At 35.3% G+C, this 23684-nt stretch overlaps 1 protein-coding gene across 1 annotated transcript; it reads right to left on the bottom strand.

Moving 5' to 3' along the window:
• Positions 1-864: 864 nt before the first annotated feature.
• On the bottom strand, positions 865-16518 carry IDO1 (indoleamine 2,3-dioxygenase 1; the record flags this gene model as incomplete). The annotated part of the gene is given in 10 exon segments (XM_081046811.1): positions 865-1220; positions 3002-3150; positions 3973-4022; positions 5085-5210; positions 5763-5862; positions 8371-8385; positions 9360-9478; positions 12769-12888; positions 13006-13101; positions 16389-16518. Coding segments are annotated over 10 exon segments (1227 nt in total). The 5' UTR covers positions 16485-16518.
• Between the last annotated feature and the right edge of the window lie 7166 nt (positions 16519-23684).

Below are 23684 nucleotides of genomic sequence, written 5' to 3'. Positions count from 1 at the left end.
TCACCTACCCTTCCAAAATACCCTTCTTTTTAAATCTAGTTTACTCCAAGTGAAAAAAAGATGAGAGTTGTCAAAAAATTTAAGTTCTTCTCCCGTTTATAACAAATTGTGTGACTCAAAGTAAGTTTGAGTCAAAGTCTGAACCTCAACACTGTCATCTTTAGAATGACTTTGGCTTATGTGATTTTTAAGTTCTTCTTCAGCCTTAATTTTCTTAGATTCCATTATTAAATAAATTCATGCCAAAGTGAGAGTACCTTGTAACTCTGACCTTCTAGGAGAAATTCCATTTCAAATGTGAGCTCTTGTTAACCCAGATTATATTATTCTTAAATTCACTCAATGTTTTAAATATTCATGCAACAGATATTTGTTAAGTATCTATTAAGAACTGGGGATGCATAGATCTTATAAACAATAGTATCCCTGGTACCATGAACCTTATTATGTTATGAGAATATAGACAAGTAAACAGGTAATTATGAAAAAGCGTGATTTTACTATAGGGAAAGCACAGGAAGCTGTTAACCGTGCTTGCAGGGTAGTATTGTGAAGTAGGTCTCATCTGGAGCAATATTTAATTATAGTTATAAATAAAGCAACTTTTAAACATTTATTACAACAGTTTTTATTAAATTTCATCATTACATTTTAATTATAATATATAGATCACAACACTGCTAATATAATTGCTTTTCTAGTTTTCATAAAAGGAATACACAGATATCAGAAAATTATTTTGAAATCTTTTATAATGTACTCTTAAGAAGTTGTTACATATTAAATTATAGGTGTGATACAATGAGTGCATTAATATATGCAGACACTTTTGTCCTGACAAAATGTACCCTTGCTTGGATTATATTAACCTTCCTTCAACAAGGCCTTCTCAGTTGTACCTTTTACAGACTTTAGAAACTTCATGAGATCAGTGCCTCCAGTTCCTTTATTTTCTAGGTCTGATGGCTCTTCAGACGTTTGGTTTCTCTTGGACTGCTGGCTGGCAGGAATCACAATGTACTTAGCTACTATTTGCAAATGGTAGCTTCTCAAGTTGACCATAGCTTGCACACACTCATTATAAGCTTTTTGTAGGCTACCATCACCTCTTGAACATACAAACTCACGAACTGAGGGAGCTAACTCTAGTGAATGAAGATACTTCTGGTGAGCTGGTGGCATATATGTTCTCATTTCCTGGAGGAATTCAGCAGCTGATGCTGAAAAACAAGAGAAAGATGATTTAGTAGAGAGCCTGAAGCATACCCCAATACAAGGGAGAAAGGCAGAATGAAGTCAGAGTGGCTGAAGATCATAGGCCAGCATTACAGCAGGAGGCAGTGAGTTTACAACCATCTTATTAGAAAGCCATCAGTCTTGTTACTAGTAATGGTAATTATTGTAAAATATATTGTGGGGACAAAGCCCCAAAAAACAGTTTCCAGGCTCTCGGCCTCGCATAGAAAGGTGCTGGCTCGGGTAGTAAATGGCCATCAACTGTGATTGGACGGCCAGCAGCTCTGGCTAGTTGGCCGTCAGCTGTAACCCGTAAGCCATTGGCCACTAATATAATGGCTGTGGCTACGCTAGCAGAAAGAATGGGGGCTAGCAAGAGTGGATTGCAGAGAGGCAGATGCCGCCGGTGAGAATATAGTGAAATGACTCCCCTACCTATGGCTCCGTGGGTGTTCCTTTTTGGCCTCACCATGTCCTGCGTTCTTATGTGGGGAGCGGGACCAGAGACCCCGCAGGCCACCTCGCACGACAAATGGCACAGAGAGCAGGGTCCCCCGCACGACATATATTTAATTCTGAAAACCAGATGAGCTAAACACATTCTTTCACAATAAAGAGTTTTGTTTGTGTGCTTCCTTTCCTACTTTCCTACTGAATTTGATCCTTCTAAGAAGTAGGTGATATAGATTGGCTATATATAATCTATACACTGAGTCCAAGAGTTTAAGGGATCGTTTTGAAATAAGTGAATGAACTAAGGAAAAAGCATATTTTTATCCAGCCCAGTGCTTTCCCCTTTGACTATTAAACAGTTTAGGAAAAAGGAGAAAAGTAGAAAGAAGTTCTTCCTGTAAGCCCTTATAATGAATGTGGCTTATCTTCAAACTTTGGTACAGGTATTGCCCCTGGGTTGCCAGGGCAGCAGGATGGTTGAACAAGCGCAGGGTCAATCTTCTTCTCAATGAAGTCTCTCCCTCCCCAACTTATACTCACAGTCCTATCTTATTTGCAAGTGACTTTCTGAATCTGAGCATACATTTTCAGAACATGTGATATTGCCTTCACCACAGTCAATCAGGCCTTATGTACAGGTGTCATGTGGGGTCTCTGGTCCCACTCCCCACATAAGAACACAGGACATGGTGAGGCCAAAAAGGAACACCCACGGAGCCATAGGTAGGGGAGTCAGGGAGTCATACCACTATATTCTTGCTGGAGGCTGCGTTGGAGACACAGGAACCAGGAGCCACACTGTCCACAACCTGCCGTCCTAACTGCAATCCACGCTTGCCAGCCACCATCTTCTTGCTAGTCCCCATTTTCTGGTAGCATAGCCACAGCAGTTATATTAGTAGCCAATGGCTCACTGGGTACAGCTGATGGCCAACTAGCCACAACTGATGGCCGTCCAATCACAGTTGATGGCCATTTACTACCTGAGCCAGCACCTTTCCAAATGAGGCCGAGAGCCTGGAAACTGCACTCCTGGCTCTGTCCCCACAACAGGTTTAAATGTCAAGGTCGAGAGGGTGATGAACTTGGGTTTGTGTTCTGATTTCACTGCATTCTAACTGGTTAATAGGGAGCCAGTCACTTATCCATTTTAAGTTTTTGCTTCACCTATGAAATAGGATGATGGCAATAAAGTCTCTACTGATTCTCATAAAATCATCAGATAAGATGCTGATGAGAAGGTATTTTTTAGATATTAAAATACTATTGTGTTAACATAAGAGTTGATTATTATTTGTCATTTTCTACTCACCTCCACTAGCACTCTGCTCGATGCCCAGCAGAACATCAAAGCACTGAAAGATGCTGCTTTGGGCTGCACTACCCCCAGCAAACTTCTTGGGGGTGTCCCAGACGCCTTCATACAGCAGACCCTCTGGCAGCTGGGGGTTGCCTTTCCAGCTAGACCAGGAAGGAAAGAAAAATCATTTTTTGGGTTCATTGCCAAATTTTCAGATGTAAAATCTTGCAGTATAGGATGAATAGGACGTGATGCAAGATAGATTTCATTATTCTTCTTCCACATTTCCTTTTCCACTCATGTGCATGCATAAGAATAATAAATAACATCGTTCTGAGCAAATTTGGCTGAAGTATTCATGAATGGAAGCTACTTTTGCATTAGCAAAGACCATTCCTCTCTCTTTAAAATGATTAACTTTTCTCTCATACTCCATCCCATGCCTGGCCAGGCAATAACAGAAAGAATAGTTTATTCTTTATCTACAACATGTATTTTAGGATATAAATTGTTTTCCAAACCTGATGGATAGTGGGGGCCATCAGTTGTGTGGGGACAGAGTCCCAGAGAGCAGTTTCCAGGCTCTCAACCTCACTTGGGAAGGGGCTGGCTCGGGTAGTAGATGGCCATCAGCTGTAATTAGGTGGCTATTAGCCACCAATATGACTGCTGTGGCTATGCTCGGGTGTTGATTGGTTGGCAGGCAGAGAAGTGCGGATTGCAGCTAGCATGTGGGGTTGGTTGGCAGAGAAGAGGACGGTGGATTGTGGCTCCTGCTTCCTGTGTCTCCAAACCAGGCACCAGCAAGAATATAGTGGTATGAACCCCCTATCCATGGCTCTGTTGGTGTTCCTTTTTGGTCTCGCCATATCCCGTGTTCTTATGTGGGGAGTGAGATCAGAGACCCCTCATGACAAGTGGGAACTTGGTGTACTCTTTATGTTAATTGTTTAAGAAAAAAATTCAAACATATGACTACATACCCAGACAAGTATATGCGAAGAACATTGAAAAATAGGTTTGGGTCCACATATTCTGTAAAAAGATGGGATGTGTTTAGTTAAATACCATCAGAGAAATCAGGAGAAATCAAGACATTGTAAATAACTGGTGGTGCATTTCAGCAGAGGATATCAGAAAGGCATTAGCTCAGTCTGTGCAGAAAAAGCCCCTGAGGACAAGATCTCACGCACCTGCCCTCTCCCAGGTATGCCCTGCTCATCTACTGTGTCTCCTGAACAAGATCTACCATGAGGTTAACATATAGCTTGTGTCCAAGAGCCTGGGCTCACCTACCATTCATCCTTAGATCTATTAAACTGTCAATATTTATTGAAGTCTACTTCATGTGCTTACCAACATAACAGATAAATTACTTCCATAAAAAAGAAAAAAATCTAAACAAGCAGAAACAAAAACCCCAGCAGCTCTATAGACCACATCCCTATGTCTCTCCCCTGCCCTCAAAGCTTGGTAAGGTCTTGGATTTGAAGGTCAATCTTCTCACCAAGGACCAATCAGCATAACTCAAATTCCAGTGATATAGTCACATATTTGTTAAGTCTGTCCAGTAGGGCAAATTTCCTTTGGCAAATCCTGTTTGTGCACTTTTGTGGTTATTGTTGTTTTGTAGCTGTTAATTTTATGATTATGTTTGAGATCAGTGATTTTCTATGTTGTTTCTTAGATAATTGTGAAAAAGCCAAACTCATAGAGAGCTCCTATCAAGCAGAAGCTAAGTCTTTTAAAACTTGAAACAGCCTGTACCGTTGGCAAGTTTCTCCAAGGTTTTTAGTGGGAAGCAAGGATGTTCCTAAGAGTTAAATAGATCTAGCTTGAAATATTGGCTTCACTACTTACTACCTATGTGATCTTAGGTCATTTATCTTATTTCTCCAACTTTAGATTCCCTTGTCTATAAAATGGACGTAATGAAATTTATCACTTGGAAAGTATAAAGATTTAGTGAGATAAAATAGAAAGTGAAAACTCACGTACTAAATGAGAGTTGTTTTTGCTTCCATTTTCTCAACAACTCTTTATCTCAGATAATTATAAACATTTGACTGTGGCCTAGAATGATGTATGGCATACAATACTTGCCATGAATTTCCTGAAACACTTTATGGGCTTCACGCAGACAAGAAGTTATATCAAGCAATCCCTTTCGCAAAGTATCTTCCTCCTGATGTTCTACAGCATCGAGTATAGTGGGAATTACCTTTAAAAACACACACAGACACACACTTAAGATTTCTCAGCATTAAACAGTAGCATAGAATAAAATTCTCCTAAATATTAATCCCTAAATTAAATTTGGGATTTCCACTTTTTTCCTAGGGCAGACTAGCCTCCAAATGTTTGATGAATTTTCTTGTATTTAATTAAGTTTCAATTTGTTTTTATTCATTTATCATTTTGAGGTAAGTTTATAGAATTTTATATATTTCTATTTCTACTTCTAGTAGTCAAAACCGTTACATTTATGTCAGTATGTAATATAGTTCCAATGCCAAATTGCATTGAAACTATTTCTCTTTTATTGGGGTTTCAAATTTGATTCTAAAGATGTGGCTCTTAGATCTTGTATTTTAGGCAATTCACAAAAATAAATAAAACACTTGTTTCTACCAGATTATCCCTTACCTCCGATTAAATAATCAAATGCTAGAATCAGGATAAAATTATTTTATATATAATATAGTTCAGTTACTAAGTGATTATTCTGCTTATGTGAAATAAAATGCAAATTTCCCAGTGTGAATAGACATACTTTTATTGCAGAAGCAGCGGCTATTTCCACCAACAGAGAAACCAGGAAGAATCCTTTACTACAGTCCTCACCGGGAAACGAAAACAGAATGTCCATGTTTCTAAGAAAATCAGTCAAAGAAGTCAAGAATTTAGCAATAATATCAGTATATTTGTTGAGCACATTATAATATTTAAGCATTTTTGCTTGTCCTATTTTATTTTCAATATAGTCTTGTGAGATAAATATGACAGGTTTTACTATCTCCATTACATAGTAGGGAATATTAATGTTAGGTCCGTTGTTTGAGATCATATAATTAATAGAAGCTTCAGTTGAGACTTGAAATTCCATTCCAAAACTTGGAACTAGAAATTCCAAGATTATTTCTGTTATTGCATTAATTTTTCACATGCATATACATGCATACAAATATATGTGCACCTATATATATACATACATATATACACACACTCAATGTTTGTAGAGATATCTATGAGATATAATTGTAAGAAGTGATCTTTTTGCTTAAATAAACATATATAATTTTTAATTTTTATTACGTTTATTAGGGTGACATTGGTTAGTAAAATTATGTAGGTTTCAAGTGCATAATTCTATAATACATCATCTATATATTGTGTGTTCAACACCCAGAGTCAGTTCTCTTTTCATCAACCCCCTCTCCTTCCATTTGACCCTCTTTACCCTCTTCTACCACCAGCCTCCTCCCCCTTTACCCTCTGGTAACCACTAAACTGTTGTCTGTGTTTATGTGTTTTTATTTGTTTCTCTTATTCATTTGTTGCTTTCAGTTTCATATCCCACATATGAGTGAAATTATGTGGCTCTCTACATTTTCTGTCTGACTCTCAAGATTCAGCCATGTTATTACAATGGCAGTATTTCATCTTTTCTTATGGCCTAGTAATATTTCATTGTATATACTGGGGTGCTAAAAAAATGTGTATATATGACTTGTATTCATCTTTTGTTATTGGTATATATTGAGAATTACAATTTTAATACAGCTTTTTTCTTTCTTACATTTTTTTGGCACCCTATGTATGTACCACATCTTCTTAATCCAATCATCTGTTGAAGGACACTTCGGTTGTTTCCAGCAATCCCTCTTCTGGGTATCTACCCCAAATATCTTAAAACATTTATCCGTAAAGTTATATGTACCCCTGTGTTCATTGTATTATAGCATTATTCATGGTGGCCAAGAAATAAACATTTTTATCTGTGAATCTGATTCAGTTTTTCAGTGGTATATCTGCCTTGCAAAGGAATTGACTGGGAAATGCAAATAACTGATTAGACCCTATTCTCTTTTTTATTGAAGTTTTGCATTGATGCAAACTGGTCTCAGTACCTGTATATTATCCCTGAGTTTCATGGTGGTTAAATTCATGTTCTCTGAAGCCAGACCATTTCTACAGCTTACTTGCTGTGTTAGCCTGAACAAGGTATTTCATCTCTTTCTGCCTGAGTGTTCCCAATTATAAAATGGGATTTATGACATCATCCCTCATTTAAAAACCTTCCGTAGCTTCCCATTTATTTTAAGATACTATTTAAACTGCTTACTATAGCCAAAAGCCATACATAATCTTTTTTGAAGTTGATTTCTTCATCCCTTTCCAACACTGTTACTTTCATCATTCATTATTTATCAGCAACACTAGTCTTCCTTCAGTTCTTATAAGGCACCAAGATTTTTATCACTTCAGGGCGCTCACTCTTACTTTATACTCCTCTATGACAACTCTCATTTTTTTCTTTCTTCTAGCTAATTCCTATCCACTCTTGAAGACTCAAATAACTTTTTACAGGGATTCCTTCTTCACCTCGTATTCGGTTGGAGCTTCCAGTCCTCTATCTTCTTACACCTTCTCTTAATCATGTAGTAATTTGCATAATATATATATATATATATATAAATATCCTTTCATCTCCATTAGTCCAGCTTCACTAGGAGAAGCTTATACTTATAATATTTACCTTTGTTTCCCTAGCTCTTAGCCTCTGCTTTTTACATAGATCAAAAATATAAGGATTGGGTCCAAAAGAACAGATTTATGTTTCTGGCCACTCAGGTCATTAAGTCATAGATACACTGATGTAAGTGCATTTTGTATTTATACGTATAATTACATATATATATATATATATATATATATATATATATATATATGCAAGAATTATTTTCGCATACTGTCAAACAGATAGTCATAGATATAATTAAGGACTGCAACTATTTACTCTTCTTTTTTCTTTATGAATTGTCTACTTTAAAATTTGTATTATTATTATGTTTTAGTATTGAATGTTTTCTTTAAGTAAAAGCATGCGGAAGTCCATTATGAAAACAAAAAGTAGAGTTCCACTTCTTAATGTTGGTCTGGGGTTGTGGAAATTCCTGAGTGTTTCTCTCTTGGTCCTTCTCCAACCAATCCCTGGAGACCCTTGACATATCAAGTAGGAGCTCCCACAATTCCTTGAGTTACATTTTTTCCTGAATTCAATTGACCATTTAATAAATGCATTCTGGGTATATTGATAAACCTATACTCACTCTGAATAACAAATAATTCTTAGACTAAAATAAGAATCAAATACTTACTCATAAGTCATGGGCCTTATGAAAGCAGCAGTGAAGGAATGGGCCAGTTGGAAGAGAGAAAGAAAACCAATTTAAAGGTCAAATAGTTTTGAGTTATTATTAGATTTAGTACTACTATTATTCAATTTAATACTACTTATAAACTATTATTAGATTTAATACTGCTATTAAAGGTAAGATATAGTTGAATTAAAAAAATGTTTTTTTTTATATTTCTCAAGTAGTTATTGCAAACACTTAACTTAGGACTTTATGAGTGAAATAAAAAATTAAATATGCAAGGAACACACATGGTTAGTTGGTGGTAACTAACAAAAAACTTTTCTAGACAAAATTCTTTCATTTTGGACTATTCCCATGTCTAGAATATTCTTCTGCAGATACACACCCAGAGCCAGGGGGCACCACAATTCTCTTATCCCTTTATTGTCTCGAATCTCATCACTACATGGTTAGGAATGGCCTAAATTCTGAGCAGCTGCTCTGAAAGCACAGACATTGCCATCTCTACTGCTAAAGATGTGTTGACTCTGAAACTCAGCTGGATAGTTAAAAATACATTTGTAGGATCCCATAAACATGTTAATCAAGAGAAGCCAAACACAAAAGAGTACATACTCTATGATTTCATCAAGTTGAAATCCAAGAACAGAAAAAACTAATTTTTGATATGACAAATCAGAATGTATTTGGCCGGAGTAGAGGAGAGAGTTTTCTGAGGTGATAGAAATATTCTGTCTTTCTTAGGGTTACACATGTCAGACTCCTTAACAGAACTGAACTCTTAAGAATTGTGCATTTCATTGTATGTTAATTGTACACCTCTCTCTCATATATGTTCATTTGTAGTTACAGATACACCAAAGAAACCATACTCTCCAATCAGAGAAGGAAGCTGTGCTACCTAAAAATTAAACAAATGACTAACTCCCTTTTGATTTAAATAGTATGCAGTCCTTTCATTTTTGTTATAATCACTGTTTACTTACCCATGGGGATCCTTTTTCTTCCAGTTTGCCAAGACACAGTCTGCATAAACCAGAATTGGAGGCAATCCCAGCTTCTCAGAGAGTTTACAGTAAGGGACAGCAATATTGCTTGGCAGGACCTAATTAAAACACAACATTTAGTTTAAACTTCGAAGTATCTTACCTTTCATTCTGCTTCCTGGATGCCAAAATATTAGATGCTACATAGAATGGCACTTTGTAAACAAACAAATGTAATTTTCTATTCCTAATTTCATAATTTAGTCTGGCAACTGTTATATGTTTAGGTTTTGAATTTGTATTGATGTGGGCTTAATCTAATCATGGGGGGGGAGAGATAGAGGGTAAGGGGAAGAAAGTCTTTTTTTTTAAATTTATTAGTTTCAGGTGTACAAGACAAGGTAATACTTAGACGTTCATCATTTATATCCCTCACACTGTGAACCCCCCTCCCCCCATCCATTATCCCTCCGACCTCACACTGAGCCATCACATTATATATATAAAATTATAGTTGGCATTCATTAATGTTTAGCTTCTGGTGTACAATGCCATGATCAGGCATCCACAGTATCCCTGAGGTGGTCTCCCAAATAGGACGCATGTCCATCGGATACCCAACAAAATCTTTACAACATTATTGACTGTCTAATAGCCTGTGAGTCATTGGCAGCTATACATTCATCCATCCATCCCATGAATATTGGTTAATTAGGCAACTCCTCTATGCAAGATACTCATTATCTACCAGCAATAAATACAAAGATAAAAGCAATTGTCTCAAAGAAGCTCAAAGTCATTTATAGCTAGGAATTTTGGATATGATACATACTAGAAGCATAAAAAGATTGCTGCTCTTGGAGCACAGTACTGGCAGAAATTCTCTGCTGAATGACTTTTTAAAAACTCTCTTTGTAGAGTGGCATTGGTGCTTGGCCTTGAAGGCTTACTTGTGTTGGTAGGGGAAATCTATCAACACTTTATATTTCCAAGCAGAATATGTCAACTGGTGTGACACTCTGGGCTTAAGTCTCACTCACCCATCCTCAGAGGAGGTATGGAGGCTTAGCTAATTGCATTTGGAAGTGAAACTACAGCTCAGTTTTCTGTTCTCCTCAATTGTTCTTTTCCTGAGCCTGTTACTCATAGAATTCTGCTCTCTGTTTGACCACATACTCCCACAGGGCAATCTTAATGGGTAAGTGCACCCAGGATGACCATTGTTGCCACATACTCCAACTACATTCTTCAACTGCTCTATTAGTCATAAAGTTGACATTTTAGTTATCTGCCTGACTTCTCATCTAACCACATTTGGTTTATAGACAGATGGTCGGTCCCATATAATAATTAAAGTCATGCTTATCATCAGCAGCCTATGGTTGGAATATGTGTATCTAACCAGGCAAAAGATAAGAATATATGGTCCATCTGGGGTAAGTGGGTACTGGGACTTCAATGTTAGAGATGGTGTGACTAGGGGGTCCACTCCACTGTTCTGAGAAAATCACAGGAGCTATATAACTCCCATGATTAGTGGTTTCAGATTAGCTTAGTATACCTGGAGATAATGGTTTAACCAAGAGAACAAAAATGTTGAAATAGAATCATTGACTATTAAAGTAACACTTCGATGTGTGTCCCTTTGCAGACCTCATCCCAGTGGGGGTTGAAACATTCTGTTTGGCAAATGATTTCTGTGTATTTCTAAAGGAAATAACTTTTGTTCCTTTCTTAAGTAGAGAAAAGGTCAAGGGAAACAAAAAGGGAAGAAATTGAATTAAATAATTAATTTGAAATGACTTAGGAAAAAGAAAGGAACTATTCAAACACAGCTTAATCTATTATACACTCCTGCAGCTGCTAAGAAACTCAGATGCTAATTTCTTACCCATTCTCAAGCAAAATGTGCCTCACATCTATGTATCTTATTTTTCATCTATTTATTTTCTCTTTCCTACAATTTCCTCACTTAAATATTTTTTATCTTTTTATATATTTTTACACTGCCAGCCTCTAAGATCTTTTTCAAAATGCAAATCATATGGATACTAGCTAAATTTAAAAAATACATTTCTCTGTTTTCTTTTATAATTGTGATCTACAGTCTGATAAATTTATTATGTTTTGATTATGCCATGTACCAAAAAAAAAAAAAGTCTACACATTTTTTGCTTCTTCTATCTCTTTTCGGATTCCCTCCTGTTTAGATAAGCTCTACCGATCTTTTAAGAACTAATTCAAGTCCCACTTCTTTTTTTAAGTATTTCATGGTCAAGTCAACTGTTATTTATTTCGTCTGAACTCTGTACCTAGAATATGCTGCTCTTCATTACTGATGCTGCATTATTAATGTTGTTCTTTTTCTATCCAATACCTGTGCATTTAGCTAGACTCAGATTCTAGCAAGTCTAGTGAGACATTGTGCTTAGCTGAATTTTAAGCTAGGTAGTAAGACTGGAACTACCCTTGAACTTTTTTGTGTGTATTATCACAGAACGTGGACATGGCAGTTTGATGATTATAAAGCAGTATAAGGTATTCCCATGATTATGCAAAACAACTTTTTCCTCTTCTCTAAGTATCGGGGGATGGATGACTCATCACATAGGTGGATTCATATGTTGTTCTATCTTTAAAAGGGCATGGAAAGAAAAAAAAGATAAAATACAAATTCCCATTGTGAAAAAAGAAAAAAAAACTTTCACTCGATGGCAGAAGGTGTTTCTGGAATCTATTTTATTCCTTTGTTTGTGATTTAAAGGTTAAGTATTATGGTCTATATTGGTCTCATGTGATGAGGGTTGCCAGATAAAATACAAAATTATATTATTTTAAATCTAAAGTTATCTGCTATTGAGAGTAGAGTGATACTGATGTATTCTTCTATGTTGAAAGATGTAAGATAGCATTTTATCTTTAACTAAGAATAGTCATAAAATGTTCATATCTCCCAAAAGTCATAGAGAAAAGTATTTCGTATTTAAATATATTGATTGTAGTGCCATTTACAATGGTATAACATTAAAAACAAGTAAAGTATTTATCAATAGTGGAACGAATAAATAAAGTACAGGAACTCAATGAAAAATTAGAAAGTGATTTCAAATGATGACTAGGAAGATTGTGTAGTAACTAAAAACGTTTATGATATAATTTGAGTGAAAGAAGCAGAACATACATGTATATGTACAGCATGGAGTAACTGTATTATATTAGTAAAAGCCTAAAAATCCAATAATGATCATAGTTGACATGTTAGATCAGTGAATGATTTTTTTCTTTTCCTTTGTTCTTGTTATCCAAGTTTCACAAAATGCAGTTATAATAGTTTTAGAGTTTTAAACATTAAATGTAATTGGATGTAAGTCTGTCGTGTAGCATAAGAAATACTAGAAAATCCCCAAACCTTGCGGACGTCTCCATCACCCCGATTCCACACATATGCCATGGTGAGGTACCCGAGGACCAGATGTGCAAGGCGCTGGGACTTGTGTCCTTTGAGGTCATCAATGCTGAGCATTGGCAACTGAGAATGAAAGGAGAGGTTGACTCAAATCAATGTGGTGACATCATAACTTCAAAACCAAGTTTAAAATGTTAAGAAGTTATCATAGACAAAGACAAATGTAATACTTATGCAAACCTTCTCAACTTCTGCACGTAGTTCACCATTCTGAATCAGGGCAGCCAGATTTTTAGCAATGGAAATCCAGGCATCATAAGGGTGAGGTAGTTCCTCCTTGAAAACACAAAATAGGACTTTTTTGTACTAGTTATCTGCTAGTACAGTTATCTAGTACAGTAACTAGGATGTTACCATAAAATAGTTTCAATTCTCCATCTTGCCTCTAAGTCAGTTCTGTGCAATATTGCCCTAACACACACTTACCTGTCTAGCAACACAAGCCCATGCACTGCCACCTGCACACTCAGGGCTCGACACCTGCTCTGCACTCTTCCTTTTCCTCGCTCCTCAAGCACTTTCACCTGCCTGTTTTTCAAAAAATCACCTCAAAGCTTTCACTAAAATCTTCCTGACCGCTGCAGTCTATCTCATATTTCCAATTATGTATCTTATGGGTTATACCTTTTCACATTGTTAAGTAATATATTGTTATCTGCTATTATTTTTTTCCTTTTTGGCTAGATTTTAAGTCTTTTTAAATGGAAGAAAAATGAGATTTATTAAATGTCAGTAGTAGCTTAGACATTTGGCTCAATAATTTCTCATTTAATTATTGTAATGACCCCAAAAGTTGATTGTTATCTCCATGTCATAAAGAAAGAAAACAAGGCTTGGACAGTTTACTAACCTGTTTGTATATATAGTTTAGTGTAATTCAAATGTTTCTAACTTTCAACAACCCATGCTCTTTTTACATCTCATTACCAGATGGTAAGGATTTTATCATGCTGTTAATCCTACATTCCTTACAGGACCTGACACAAGAACTGGACAGGTAGGAAACTCTGTATGTACACATGTTGATTACCCAGTTTGGTTCCAGTATAAGCTTATTGTTTGATCAGTAAGTACAAATAAAATCCAAATAAAAGGGTCTCCCTGGATCTTATCAGATTTATAATCTTATCTCTAGGGAAAGCACACAAACAAAAGACCTAGGACATACCCTAAAATGAGATTCAGATCCCTGAACAACTCCCCATATGTCCTGATCTTATCCCTCTTCATTAAGCTACTTCCAGACATGCCCTTGGTGTCATCAATGCTGACCTATGAGGATGGAATATGGATCAAGAGATTAACTCAACTCAACATGGGTGATGTTTTAAGCTGCAAAACAAAGTATTATAAGTAAGCTATAAAATAAGAAGACAAATGTATTGTAAAACTCAAATATTTTCAGGGACTGCAGATAATTGTCCAGTCTTAATCTGTAAGAGCAGGTTTTTAGCAACAAAAAATCCAAGCAGTATATTCACTAAATAGTCACTTCACTTGTTTACTTTGAATTCTTCCCGCTAACCACACAAATGCTGTGCTCTAGTGTTTCCAGTAATTCTCATATATTTTTTGTTGTGTGTTTCTTGTTGTAGCATACCAAATTTCTGGTTGTTATTTTCCTAAAATAACAAAAGTGCTTTTTTTGTTATGTATTATGACTAGTATCCTATTTGACAGAAATTTTGACAAATGTAAAATTTAATCCATAATATACTTTTGGTTCAGGGGATGCCTGAGTGGTATGATATAAATTAATAAAGAATAACAAGAGGGATATTCAACTTCTACTAGATTAGAGAATTTATTTTGTATCTATATGGAATCAGAAGATGTATTATTTTCCTTTGGAATGGCAAACTGATAGATTATATGAGACACAGTGGACTTTTTTGAGCTTATAACTTGCAGGAGAGATCTTCAGTGAAGAAACTAATTAATGCTTAATTGTTGTGTGTGTTTTTTAGGACACTAAATCTAACTTTCCAAGCATCTCAGATAGCAGCATTATTTTTTAAGTAGCTCAGGAAGAGTTTTGTTTTGCTTTTGTTTAGGGTTTTACTTTAACCCTTGAAATCACCATAATTAATTTTTAAGAGAACCGACTCCTTCGGGGGGAAAAAAAAACAAAATGAGATTTTGTATTTTTTAAAAAAGATGATTTTTTAAAAAAATTTTACCATTGACAAGCACATCCCTGACACAAACTTGTCCTAGCAATTGTGTGTGCTTGTATGGAAGGAAAGTAAGTCTGACTATTTTTGATTTGCAAATATAAAGTAAACTAGGTACTTTCGGCAATAAAATTAAAACCTATACTTCATATTTTTAAATTAGCTTCATTATTTGAAAAGAAAAAAATGGATTGGGAGGAAGCATTTGCTTTATATTTGACTGTATCACAGGATGTTATTTCTAAGTACAGTAAGATTGGAATCTCTGACTAAAAATATATATATTTGCTGCATTTAGAAGTGCTTTCTGGAGTGTGGGCACTGAGCCACAAACAGAGATATATTGTTATACACTATTGCCACAACATGTAACTCGTTCCTAGAAATACTTTCCTGACATCTCATGTTTCTTGTTAAACCCAAGAGTGGTGGGTCGGGACGGAAACATGCCTAGTGATCTCTTAAGACAAGCAGCATAGTATAATGACTTTAAGATCACCGACTCTGGACCCAGACTGGTTAGGCTCACATCCTATCTCTGCCATTGCTAGTTGTATGAGTTTGGATAATTACTTAAATTCTGCTTAGTTTACATTCCTCGTCAGGAAAATCAGGTTAATAACATACATACCTTGTAGGACGGTTGTAGGATGGAAAAGTTAACAGTTGTAACTTGCTTAAAAAATTTATATAAATGTTTGATAATTAAAATATTGATGATAAGATAGTTGTCATGGCATACTTTGGAAGACAAATTAAGGAAATGTAGTTGTTGTGTAGTTACGTGCCTTGCACTTTGTAGGCAAAACTTCTAAAAAAATAAAAGGTAGTTCAGACTCCCTTGAATCTCATGCTTAGTAACAACACACAATATTAATAAAACACAGTTGCTAGATGTCCCATATCAAAAGCTAATCAAACTACAAATATATACTTTGTACAATTAAACTGTATCAGCCAAGAAAGGGGAGTCCTTTGATTCACGGGTTATTTATTACTTTGTTTTTTTCAAAATGCCCTCTGAAAATGCAATTGTATTAAGCCAAAATACATCCATAGTTTCTTTATTTCATCACTCTCTGTATCTGTGTAAGAAAGTAAGAAGTGCATATAAGACGAAATTTCTAGGTACAAAAATTTTAAGAAAATCAAATAAGACCCACTTATTAGGTTGGTGCAAAAGAAACTGCAGTTTAGAAGGTTCAAAATAATTGCAAAAACCACAATTACTTTTGCACCAACCTAATGTTAAAACTGTCTCCAATTTTGGCATGCTTTACCCATTTGTTCAGTAGAAATTACTAAACCACATTTTTTCAATGGAAGTTAATTTATCCAGCTAAACAATGGTAAGAAAATATTTTGCCGTAAGTCAATGCCCTCTCTTACCAGTGGATTTGGCAGAGCAAAGCCCACATCGTCATCTATGTAGCATACTTCACCAATTTTCCAAGAACTTTTGCTAGGAGATGCCTTATGTGCCATTCTTGCAGTCTACTTCTCTGGCCCTCCTCAATCTGAGAGAAGTTTCACAGCATCTATTTATTAGAGAGTTAGCCATTGCCAACTCATCACGTAAGCAGCAAGAAATTACTTCCACTTTTCAAACAGTTTCATTTTCTACTTTCTTTATTTGTAATTTGATAAGCAAACCACAAAAGCATCATTGTTCATCATATAAAGAAACTAAAACTTTATTTCCCATAACAAATATTTATCACTGAGAACAACTTTTGTTTATTGCCATAGAGAAATGAAGAAAAGACCTGACTGAAATAATAGAAACCATGAAAATAGGTGACTAGAAGAGAACATTTTTATTTTATGAGAACTTTTCAAGCTTTGAATTAAAATAATGAATTTTTCCCAAGGTTAAAGTTGTGGTTTTTTTTTTAATTTTGAAACCATTTTTTTAATGACCATTCATCATTTGCAAGAGTTAAAGTTGTATTTAAAGATTTTAATAGGCTTTCTCTTCTTTTATTGACAAGTGGTATGTTAAATTTTATTTTATGACAATGCAAACAGAGTTCAAGTACAAACTGTCTTTTGCATATCAAGTATTTGAAAATAAAAATGAAGCTCTAATTTATAGAACATGCATGGCAAAACAGTCTCAGAAAACTAGCTGGGTGGCTAGTAAAAGCACTTCAGTCATGAAACAACACTTATCTGATATATGTAAAATAGAGATTAGGGGTTACAGTGCCTGGAGCTGTGCCAGCTAGGAGTCCCTAACCACCTTCATCCCAACTAGTTGCACCTTGGTCTGTGAGCCCTGCGTTGTGGGAATTTGGAATATGAACTCTAGTGGGCCTATGAGTTCCTTGTTAGATCTGATGGGCAGTTGAGAACTTTGTAGCTGGCTGCTGATGTAGAGGTCCAGAAGTGACTATTCTGGATTCCACCTGGAAGAACCATATGTCCACAGTTAAACCTGACCCACGTGGGTCACCCTTCAAGTAGCCCTGGAAAAGACTGCTGTGTGTGATCTCGTGTTTCTGCCATTCCAGGCTTCCCTGGCTAAGCAGAGGGCTGAGAAATTAGTGTCTCATCCAACCAGTGGCACACACTGGTCAGGGAAGCTTAGAGTGTACTCTCACAATGTTCCTGGCTCCTCAGCCTGTTCTGCTCTTCTCTCAATCCTGTGTCCTGAGTTCTGTCCTCACTTGTAAGATTGCCAAGGCTAAAGTCTTAAACTATCACTTACTTATTACTGTCACTGGGTTTCTTTAAACCTGTCAGAGTTTTTAAACATATTAGTGTCTTTTTTGAGCAGCCATGAAATACAACCTGAGATAATACACTGAACTATTAATCAGTGACTCTGAAGTAGAAAATAATGCAAATACATGAAAAATTTAAAAAGAAGTACCTCTCTACCTTCCCATTTTTCTTACCCAGTCTTTTATCTTTTTTCACTATGATATAGTTTTTCCATCCCCATATCCCTAATAAGTCATTTTTAGGAAGGTTTTCCTGCATCTATGCTATAGCTGACTGATAGGGACTGATGTGGCAACAGTCTTTCACATTTGAAGACTTTGTAATATGTTGAAAGTTGAAAGAAAGGAAACAAATACCTTGAAAATATTTCTTTCTAAGTGCAAATTAAGACTGCCTTTGGTAAAAGTTTTCGGGGTGAATACGGACACTTGCAGGCATTGTTTCAATCTTAAAGTGGAAGCAATCAAAAGGAGAAAGGAGGAGTTTGTGTTCAGTACATTAAGAGACAATGCAGTTTTGTCATCCAGCTTATCAGTACTTCAAAAAATTTTAATAATCCATCACTTTGTTACTATATTCTAGAATAGTTCTCACACTATTCTTCTTGATTGCATTATGACTTTTATTTTAAAGGTGTCCTTTTACAAGAATATGTTCTTTTCATAACAAAGGTAAGGGAAACTGAAACCAAAATTATATAGCAAAAAGCACATCATAAGTCAACTTCCTTAAAATGAATGATTCATAAGTCTAATGCTGTTGATATCAGTTCCAATGAGAAATGAACAAACACACACACAAAAATGTTGACCTATCATATCTACACGGAAGCCAAAAATGCCAACAAAATATTGAGGATTAAAAAATGTGTGGTTATTCCTATGTTTTTTTCATTCTTTGTACCTGAAATATTTTATGGGTGAGTCAAAACAGAATCATGTAATGAAGTTTTAGATATTCTGCCTTGGAAAAATCTCTGAGGATTGATTTTATTTTTTATTTTTTTAGGAGCATGGCTTGATAAAACTTTCCTTGGCTCTTCTTATCCAGCTATTTACTAAATCTATTCTACATTTGACTGCAGAAACAATGATTTATTACCTACTTTTATCTCCCTTTTTAATTCCTTCAAACATAAACACCTTTCATATTTCTGAAATATATCCTCAACAGAGACTCACTCTTCATTCGTCTGGATTTTCCTTCAGCAATAACCAAATCCAGTCATGCAGGACTGCACAATAGTGCAGAATGCAAAAACTCGGAGATGACACTATGTTTCTGAACAGAATTAAAAAGGAATAACTCTCATTTCAATGATGAATCAAACAAGTTTCTGCTAAACTCCAAAGTGCCTAGAATCAATTGTTGCTGAGAAAAATCTTTCTAGCAACTAGTTTTCTGTCTTAATTAACATAGTGTAATAAGCAGAATGCTTTTTTAAATAATTCAGTATCTTGAATTTTTTTATTGAAAAGCTCTGATTTATATCTACTGTCGAGGTAGTTTATGAGCTTTTTTGAAAGCAAAGATCAGAAGAGGTCCCCATACCAAGTCTAGCAGAATATGAGTACTAACAATTTATTATTGCTTGATTATATCATAGGTTTATATAAAGAAGGTATGGGATATTGTTCTAAATAAGTACTGACTCAAAGATATTCCCAGGAAATTTAGTTTTTGTTTTTTAACTAAGTTACCATATTGACTTATGTGTTTACTTTTTTCCCTTTCTCAAAGGGGAGGGGTGAAAAAATAGAGTCAGAATTTTAATTAATTGTTTTCTCGCTCTTATGTAGTTCATTTTTTCCTTTCTTCCTCTGTGTGGTCTTCCTTTGTCATTGATAATTTTTTTGCAGTGTGTGCTTTGATTCCTTTTTCTTTTATCTTTTGTATATACTAGACATTTTTGGTTTATGGTTGCCATAAAGCTTACACAGAACACCTTATAGTAATAAAGGTCTATTTTAACCTGGTAACTTCAATTACGTACAAAAATCTATACCCCCCCATTTTATGTTTTTGATGTCACAATTTACATATTTTTATATTGTACATTAACAAATTGTCTTTTAACTTTTATCATACAATTAAGTGATTTACACACTACCATTACAGTAGTTGAATATTCTGAATTGACTATATACTTACTGTTCCCAGTGAGTTTTATAATTTCATATGTTTTCATGTTACTATAAACATGTTATTATCCTTTCATATCAGCTTGAAAGGCAGGTCTTGTGGTAGTGAACTCCCTCAGCTTTTGTTTTTCTGTGAAAATCTACTGCTTTTTTATCTGGAGGACAGCTCTGCCAGGTATTCTTTTTTTTATTTGTTTCCTCCAGGATACACCTGAAGCTAAAGCTGAATCATACTGAATGTCAACTATAATTCCTTTCAGCATTCTGAATTCATTATCTCACTCGCTCCTGTCCTGTAATTTTTCTGCTAGAAAAACACTGGTAGCTTTTGGGGGTTCCCTTTGATGTGATGAGATTCTTTTCTCTTGCTGCTTTCAAATTGTCTTTGTCTTTGATTTTTGAAGGTTTTATTTTAATGTGTCTCCATGAAATCCTCTTTGTATTAAATCTGTTTGGAGTTCGAGGAGCTTCATGAGTCTGGATGTCCATACCTCTCCCTAGATTTGGAGAGTTTTCAGCCATTATTTCTTTTTTTTCAATTGTTTATTTTTTTTAAAAAATTAGTTTCAGGTGTACAAAACAATGTAACAGACATTTATATCCTCACACAGTGATAACCCCCCTCCCCTATCTACTATCTCTCTGACATTGCATACAGCCATTACATTTCCCCTGTCTCTATTCCTAATGCTGAACTCCACTTCTTGTGTGTGTGTGTGTGAGTGTGTGTGTATATTCTTGTGAATATGTATATATATATGTATATATATATATATATATACATATATATATAATTATAGTTGACATTCATTACTGTTCAGCTTCAGCTTCAGCTGTACAGTGCAGTGATCAGGCATCTACATTATCCCTGAGATGGTCTCCCAAATGAGACATGTGCCCATCAGATACCCTACAAAATCTTTACAACATTATTGATTACATTCCCCAAATTGACTTTCATATCCCCATGGCAATCTTGTGGTTACTGATTGTGTTTCTAATGCCCTCACCTTCCCCCTTATCCTCACGTTCCCTCCCATCTAGCAACCCTCAGTTTTTCCTCTATGTCTCTGAGACTGTTTCTGATTAGTTCATTTATTCTTTTCTTTAGATTCCATAAGTGAGATCATATGGTATTTGTCTTTCTCTGTCTATCTTATTTCACATAACATAATGTTCTCTAGGTCCATCTATATTGTTGCAAATGGTTACTATTTCATTCTTCTTTATGGCTGCGTAATACTCCATTGTATAAATGTACCACAGTTTCTTAATCCAGTCATCTACTGATAGGCATTTCGGTTGTTTCCATGTCTTGGCTATTGTGTATAGTGCTGCAATATACATCGGGGTGCATAAATTTTTTTGAATTAGAGTTTTGGATTTCTCCGGATAGATACCTAGAAGTGGAATTGCTGGGTTATAAGGTATTCCCATTTTCAGTTTTTTGAGATACTGTTTTTCATAGTGGCTGCACCAATCTGCAATCCCACCAACAGTGCACAAGAGTTCCCTTTTCTCCACATGCACTCCAGCACTTGTTGCTTGCTGATTTATTGATAATAGCCATTTTGACAGGGGTGAGGTGGTATCTCATTGTGGTTTTTATTTGCATTTCTCTAATGATTAGTGAGGTTGAGCATTTTTTCATATGTCTGTTTGTGATCTGTATATCCTCTTTAGAAAAATGTCTCTTCATGTCCTCTGCCCATTTTTTAATTGGGTTGTTTGTTTGTTTGGAGTTGAGTTGAGTGAGTTTTTTTAATAATTTTTTTATATTAACCCCTTATCAGATATATCATTGGGAAATATCTTTTCCCATTCAGTAGGATCCCTTTTTGTTTTATTGATGGTTTCCTTTGCTGTGAAAAAACATTTTAGTTTGATGTAATCCCACATGTTTATTTTTTCTCTTACTTCTCTTCCCCTTGGGCTTCTTCTAAGAGTTTTATGGTTTCAGATCTTACATTTAAGTCTTTAATCCATTTTGAATTTGTTCTTGTATATGATGTAAGGAGGTGGTCCAGCTTCATTTTTTTGCACGTGTCTGTCCAGGTTTCCCAGCACCATTTATTGAATAGATTGTGTTTATCCCACCATAAATTCTTCCTTCCATTGTTGTAGATTAAATGACCATATATGCATGGATTTATTTCTGGGCTCTCTATTCTGTTCCATTGATCTATGTGTCTGTTTTTATGCCAGTACCATGCCATTTTGATTACTGTAGCCTTGTAGTATAATTTGATGTCAGGTATCGTTATACCTCCCACTTTGTTCTTATTTTTTAAGATTGCCGAGGCTATCCGGGGTATTATATGGTCCCATATAAATTTCAGGATTATGTGTTCTATTTCTGTGAAAAATGTCCTTGGTAGTCTGGTAGGAATGCATTGAATCTGTATATTGCCTTAGGCAGTATGGACGTTTTAACGATATTAATTCTTCCTATTCACGAAATGGTTTGTGTTTCCATCTATTTGTATCTTCTTTAATTTCTCTCTTCAGTATCTTATAATTTTCTGAGTATAGATCTTTTATTTATTTGGTTAAATTTATTCCCAAGTATTTTATAGTCGTTGAAGCAATTATAAATGGGTTTATTTTCTTAATTTCTCCTTCTAATATTTTATTATTGGTATGTACAAATGCAACTGATTTCTGAATGTTAATTGTGTATCCTGCTACTTTATTGAATTCATTTATCAGTTCTAATAGTTTTTGGTGGAGTCTTTGGGGTTCTCTGTATATAGTATCATCTCATCTGCATATAATGACAATTTTACTTCCTCCTTACCAATTTGGATGCCTTTTATTTGTTTTTCTTGTCTAATTGCTGTGGCTAGAACTTCCAGAACTGTGTTTAATAAAAGTGGAGAAAGTGGGCAACCTTGCCTTGTTCCTGATCTTAAGGGGAATGATTTTAGCTTTTCCCCATTGAGTATGATGTTAGCTGTGGGTTATCATATATGGCCTTTATTATGTTGAGAAATGATCCCTCTATTCCCACTTTCTTAAGAGTTTTTATCATAAATGGCTGCTGGATTTTATCAAATGCTTTTTCTGCATCTATTGATATGATCATGTGATTTTTATTTTTCATTTTGTTAATGTGGTGTATCACATTAATTGATTTGCGGATGTTGAATAACCCTTGCATACCAGGGATGAATCCCACTTGATGATGGTGTATGATCTTTTTAATGTATTGCTGAATTCCGTTCACTAATATTTTGTTGAGGATTTTGCATCTATGTTCATTAGCGATATCCGCCTGTAGTTTTCTTTTTTGGTAATGTCTTTGTCTGATTTTGGGATCAGGGTGATAGTTGCCTTGTAAAAAGTGTTTGGGAGCCTTCCCCCCTTCTGGAATTTTTGGAATAGCTTGAGGAGAAAGGTGACAATTCTTTTTTTAATGTTTTGTAGAATTCACCTGTATAGCCATCTGGTCCAGGGCTTTTGTTTGTTGGGAGCTTTTGTTTGTTGAGAGCTTGTTGATTACTGATTCAGTTTCCCTGGTGCTAATCAGTCTATTCGGGTTTTCTGTTTCTTCTTGAGTTAGCCTTGGAAGGTTCTATGCTTCTAGAAAATTGTCCATTTCTTCCAGATTGTCTAATTTGTTGGCATATAGTTGCTTATAGTAATTTCTTCTTATTATTATTATTTTTTTGTATTTCTGTGTTGTCTGTTGTCACTTCTCCTCTTTCATTTTTGATTTTATTAATTTGGGTTAATTAATCTCTCACTTTTTTTTGAGAGTCTTTCACAGGTTTGTTGATTTTGTTTATCTTCCCTAAAACCCAACTCTTGGATTCAT

This window comes from Rhinolophus hipposideros, assembly GCF_964194185.1.
Source record: "Rhinolophus hipposideros genome assembly, chromosome: 4".
Taxonomy (NCBI): Eukaryota; Metazoa; Chordata; class Mammalia; order Chiroptera; family Rhinolophidae; genus Rhinolophus; species Rhinolophus hipposideros.
Note: the sequence above shows the minus strand (reverse complement) of the source record. Positions and strands in the feature narration are given on the sequence as shown.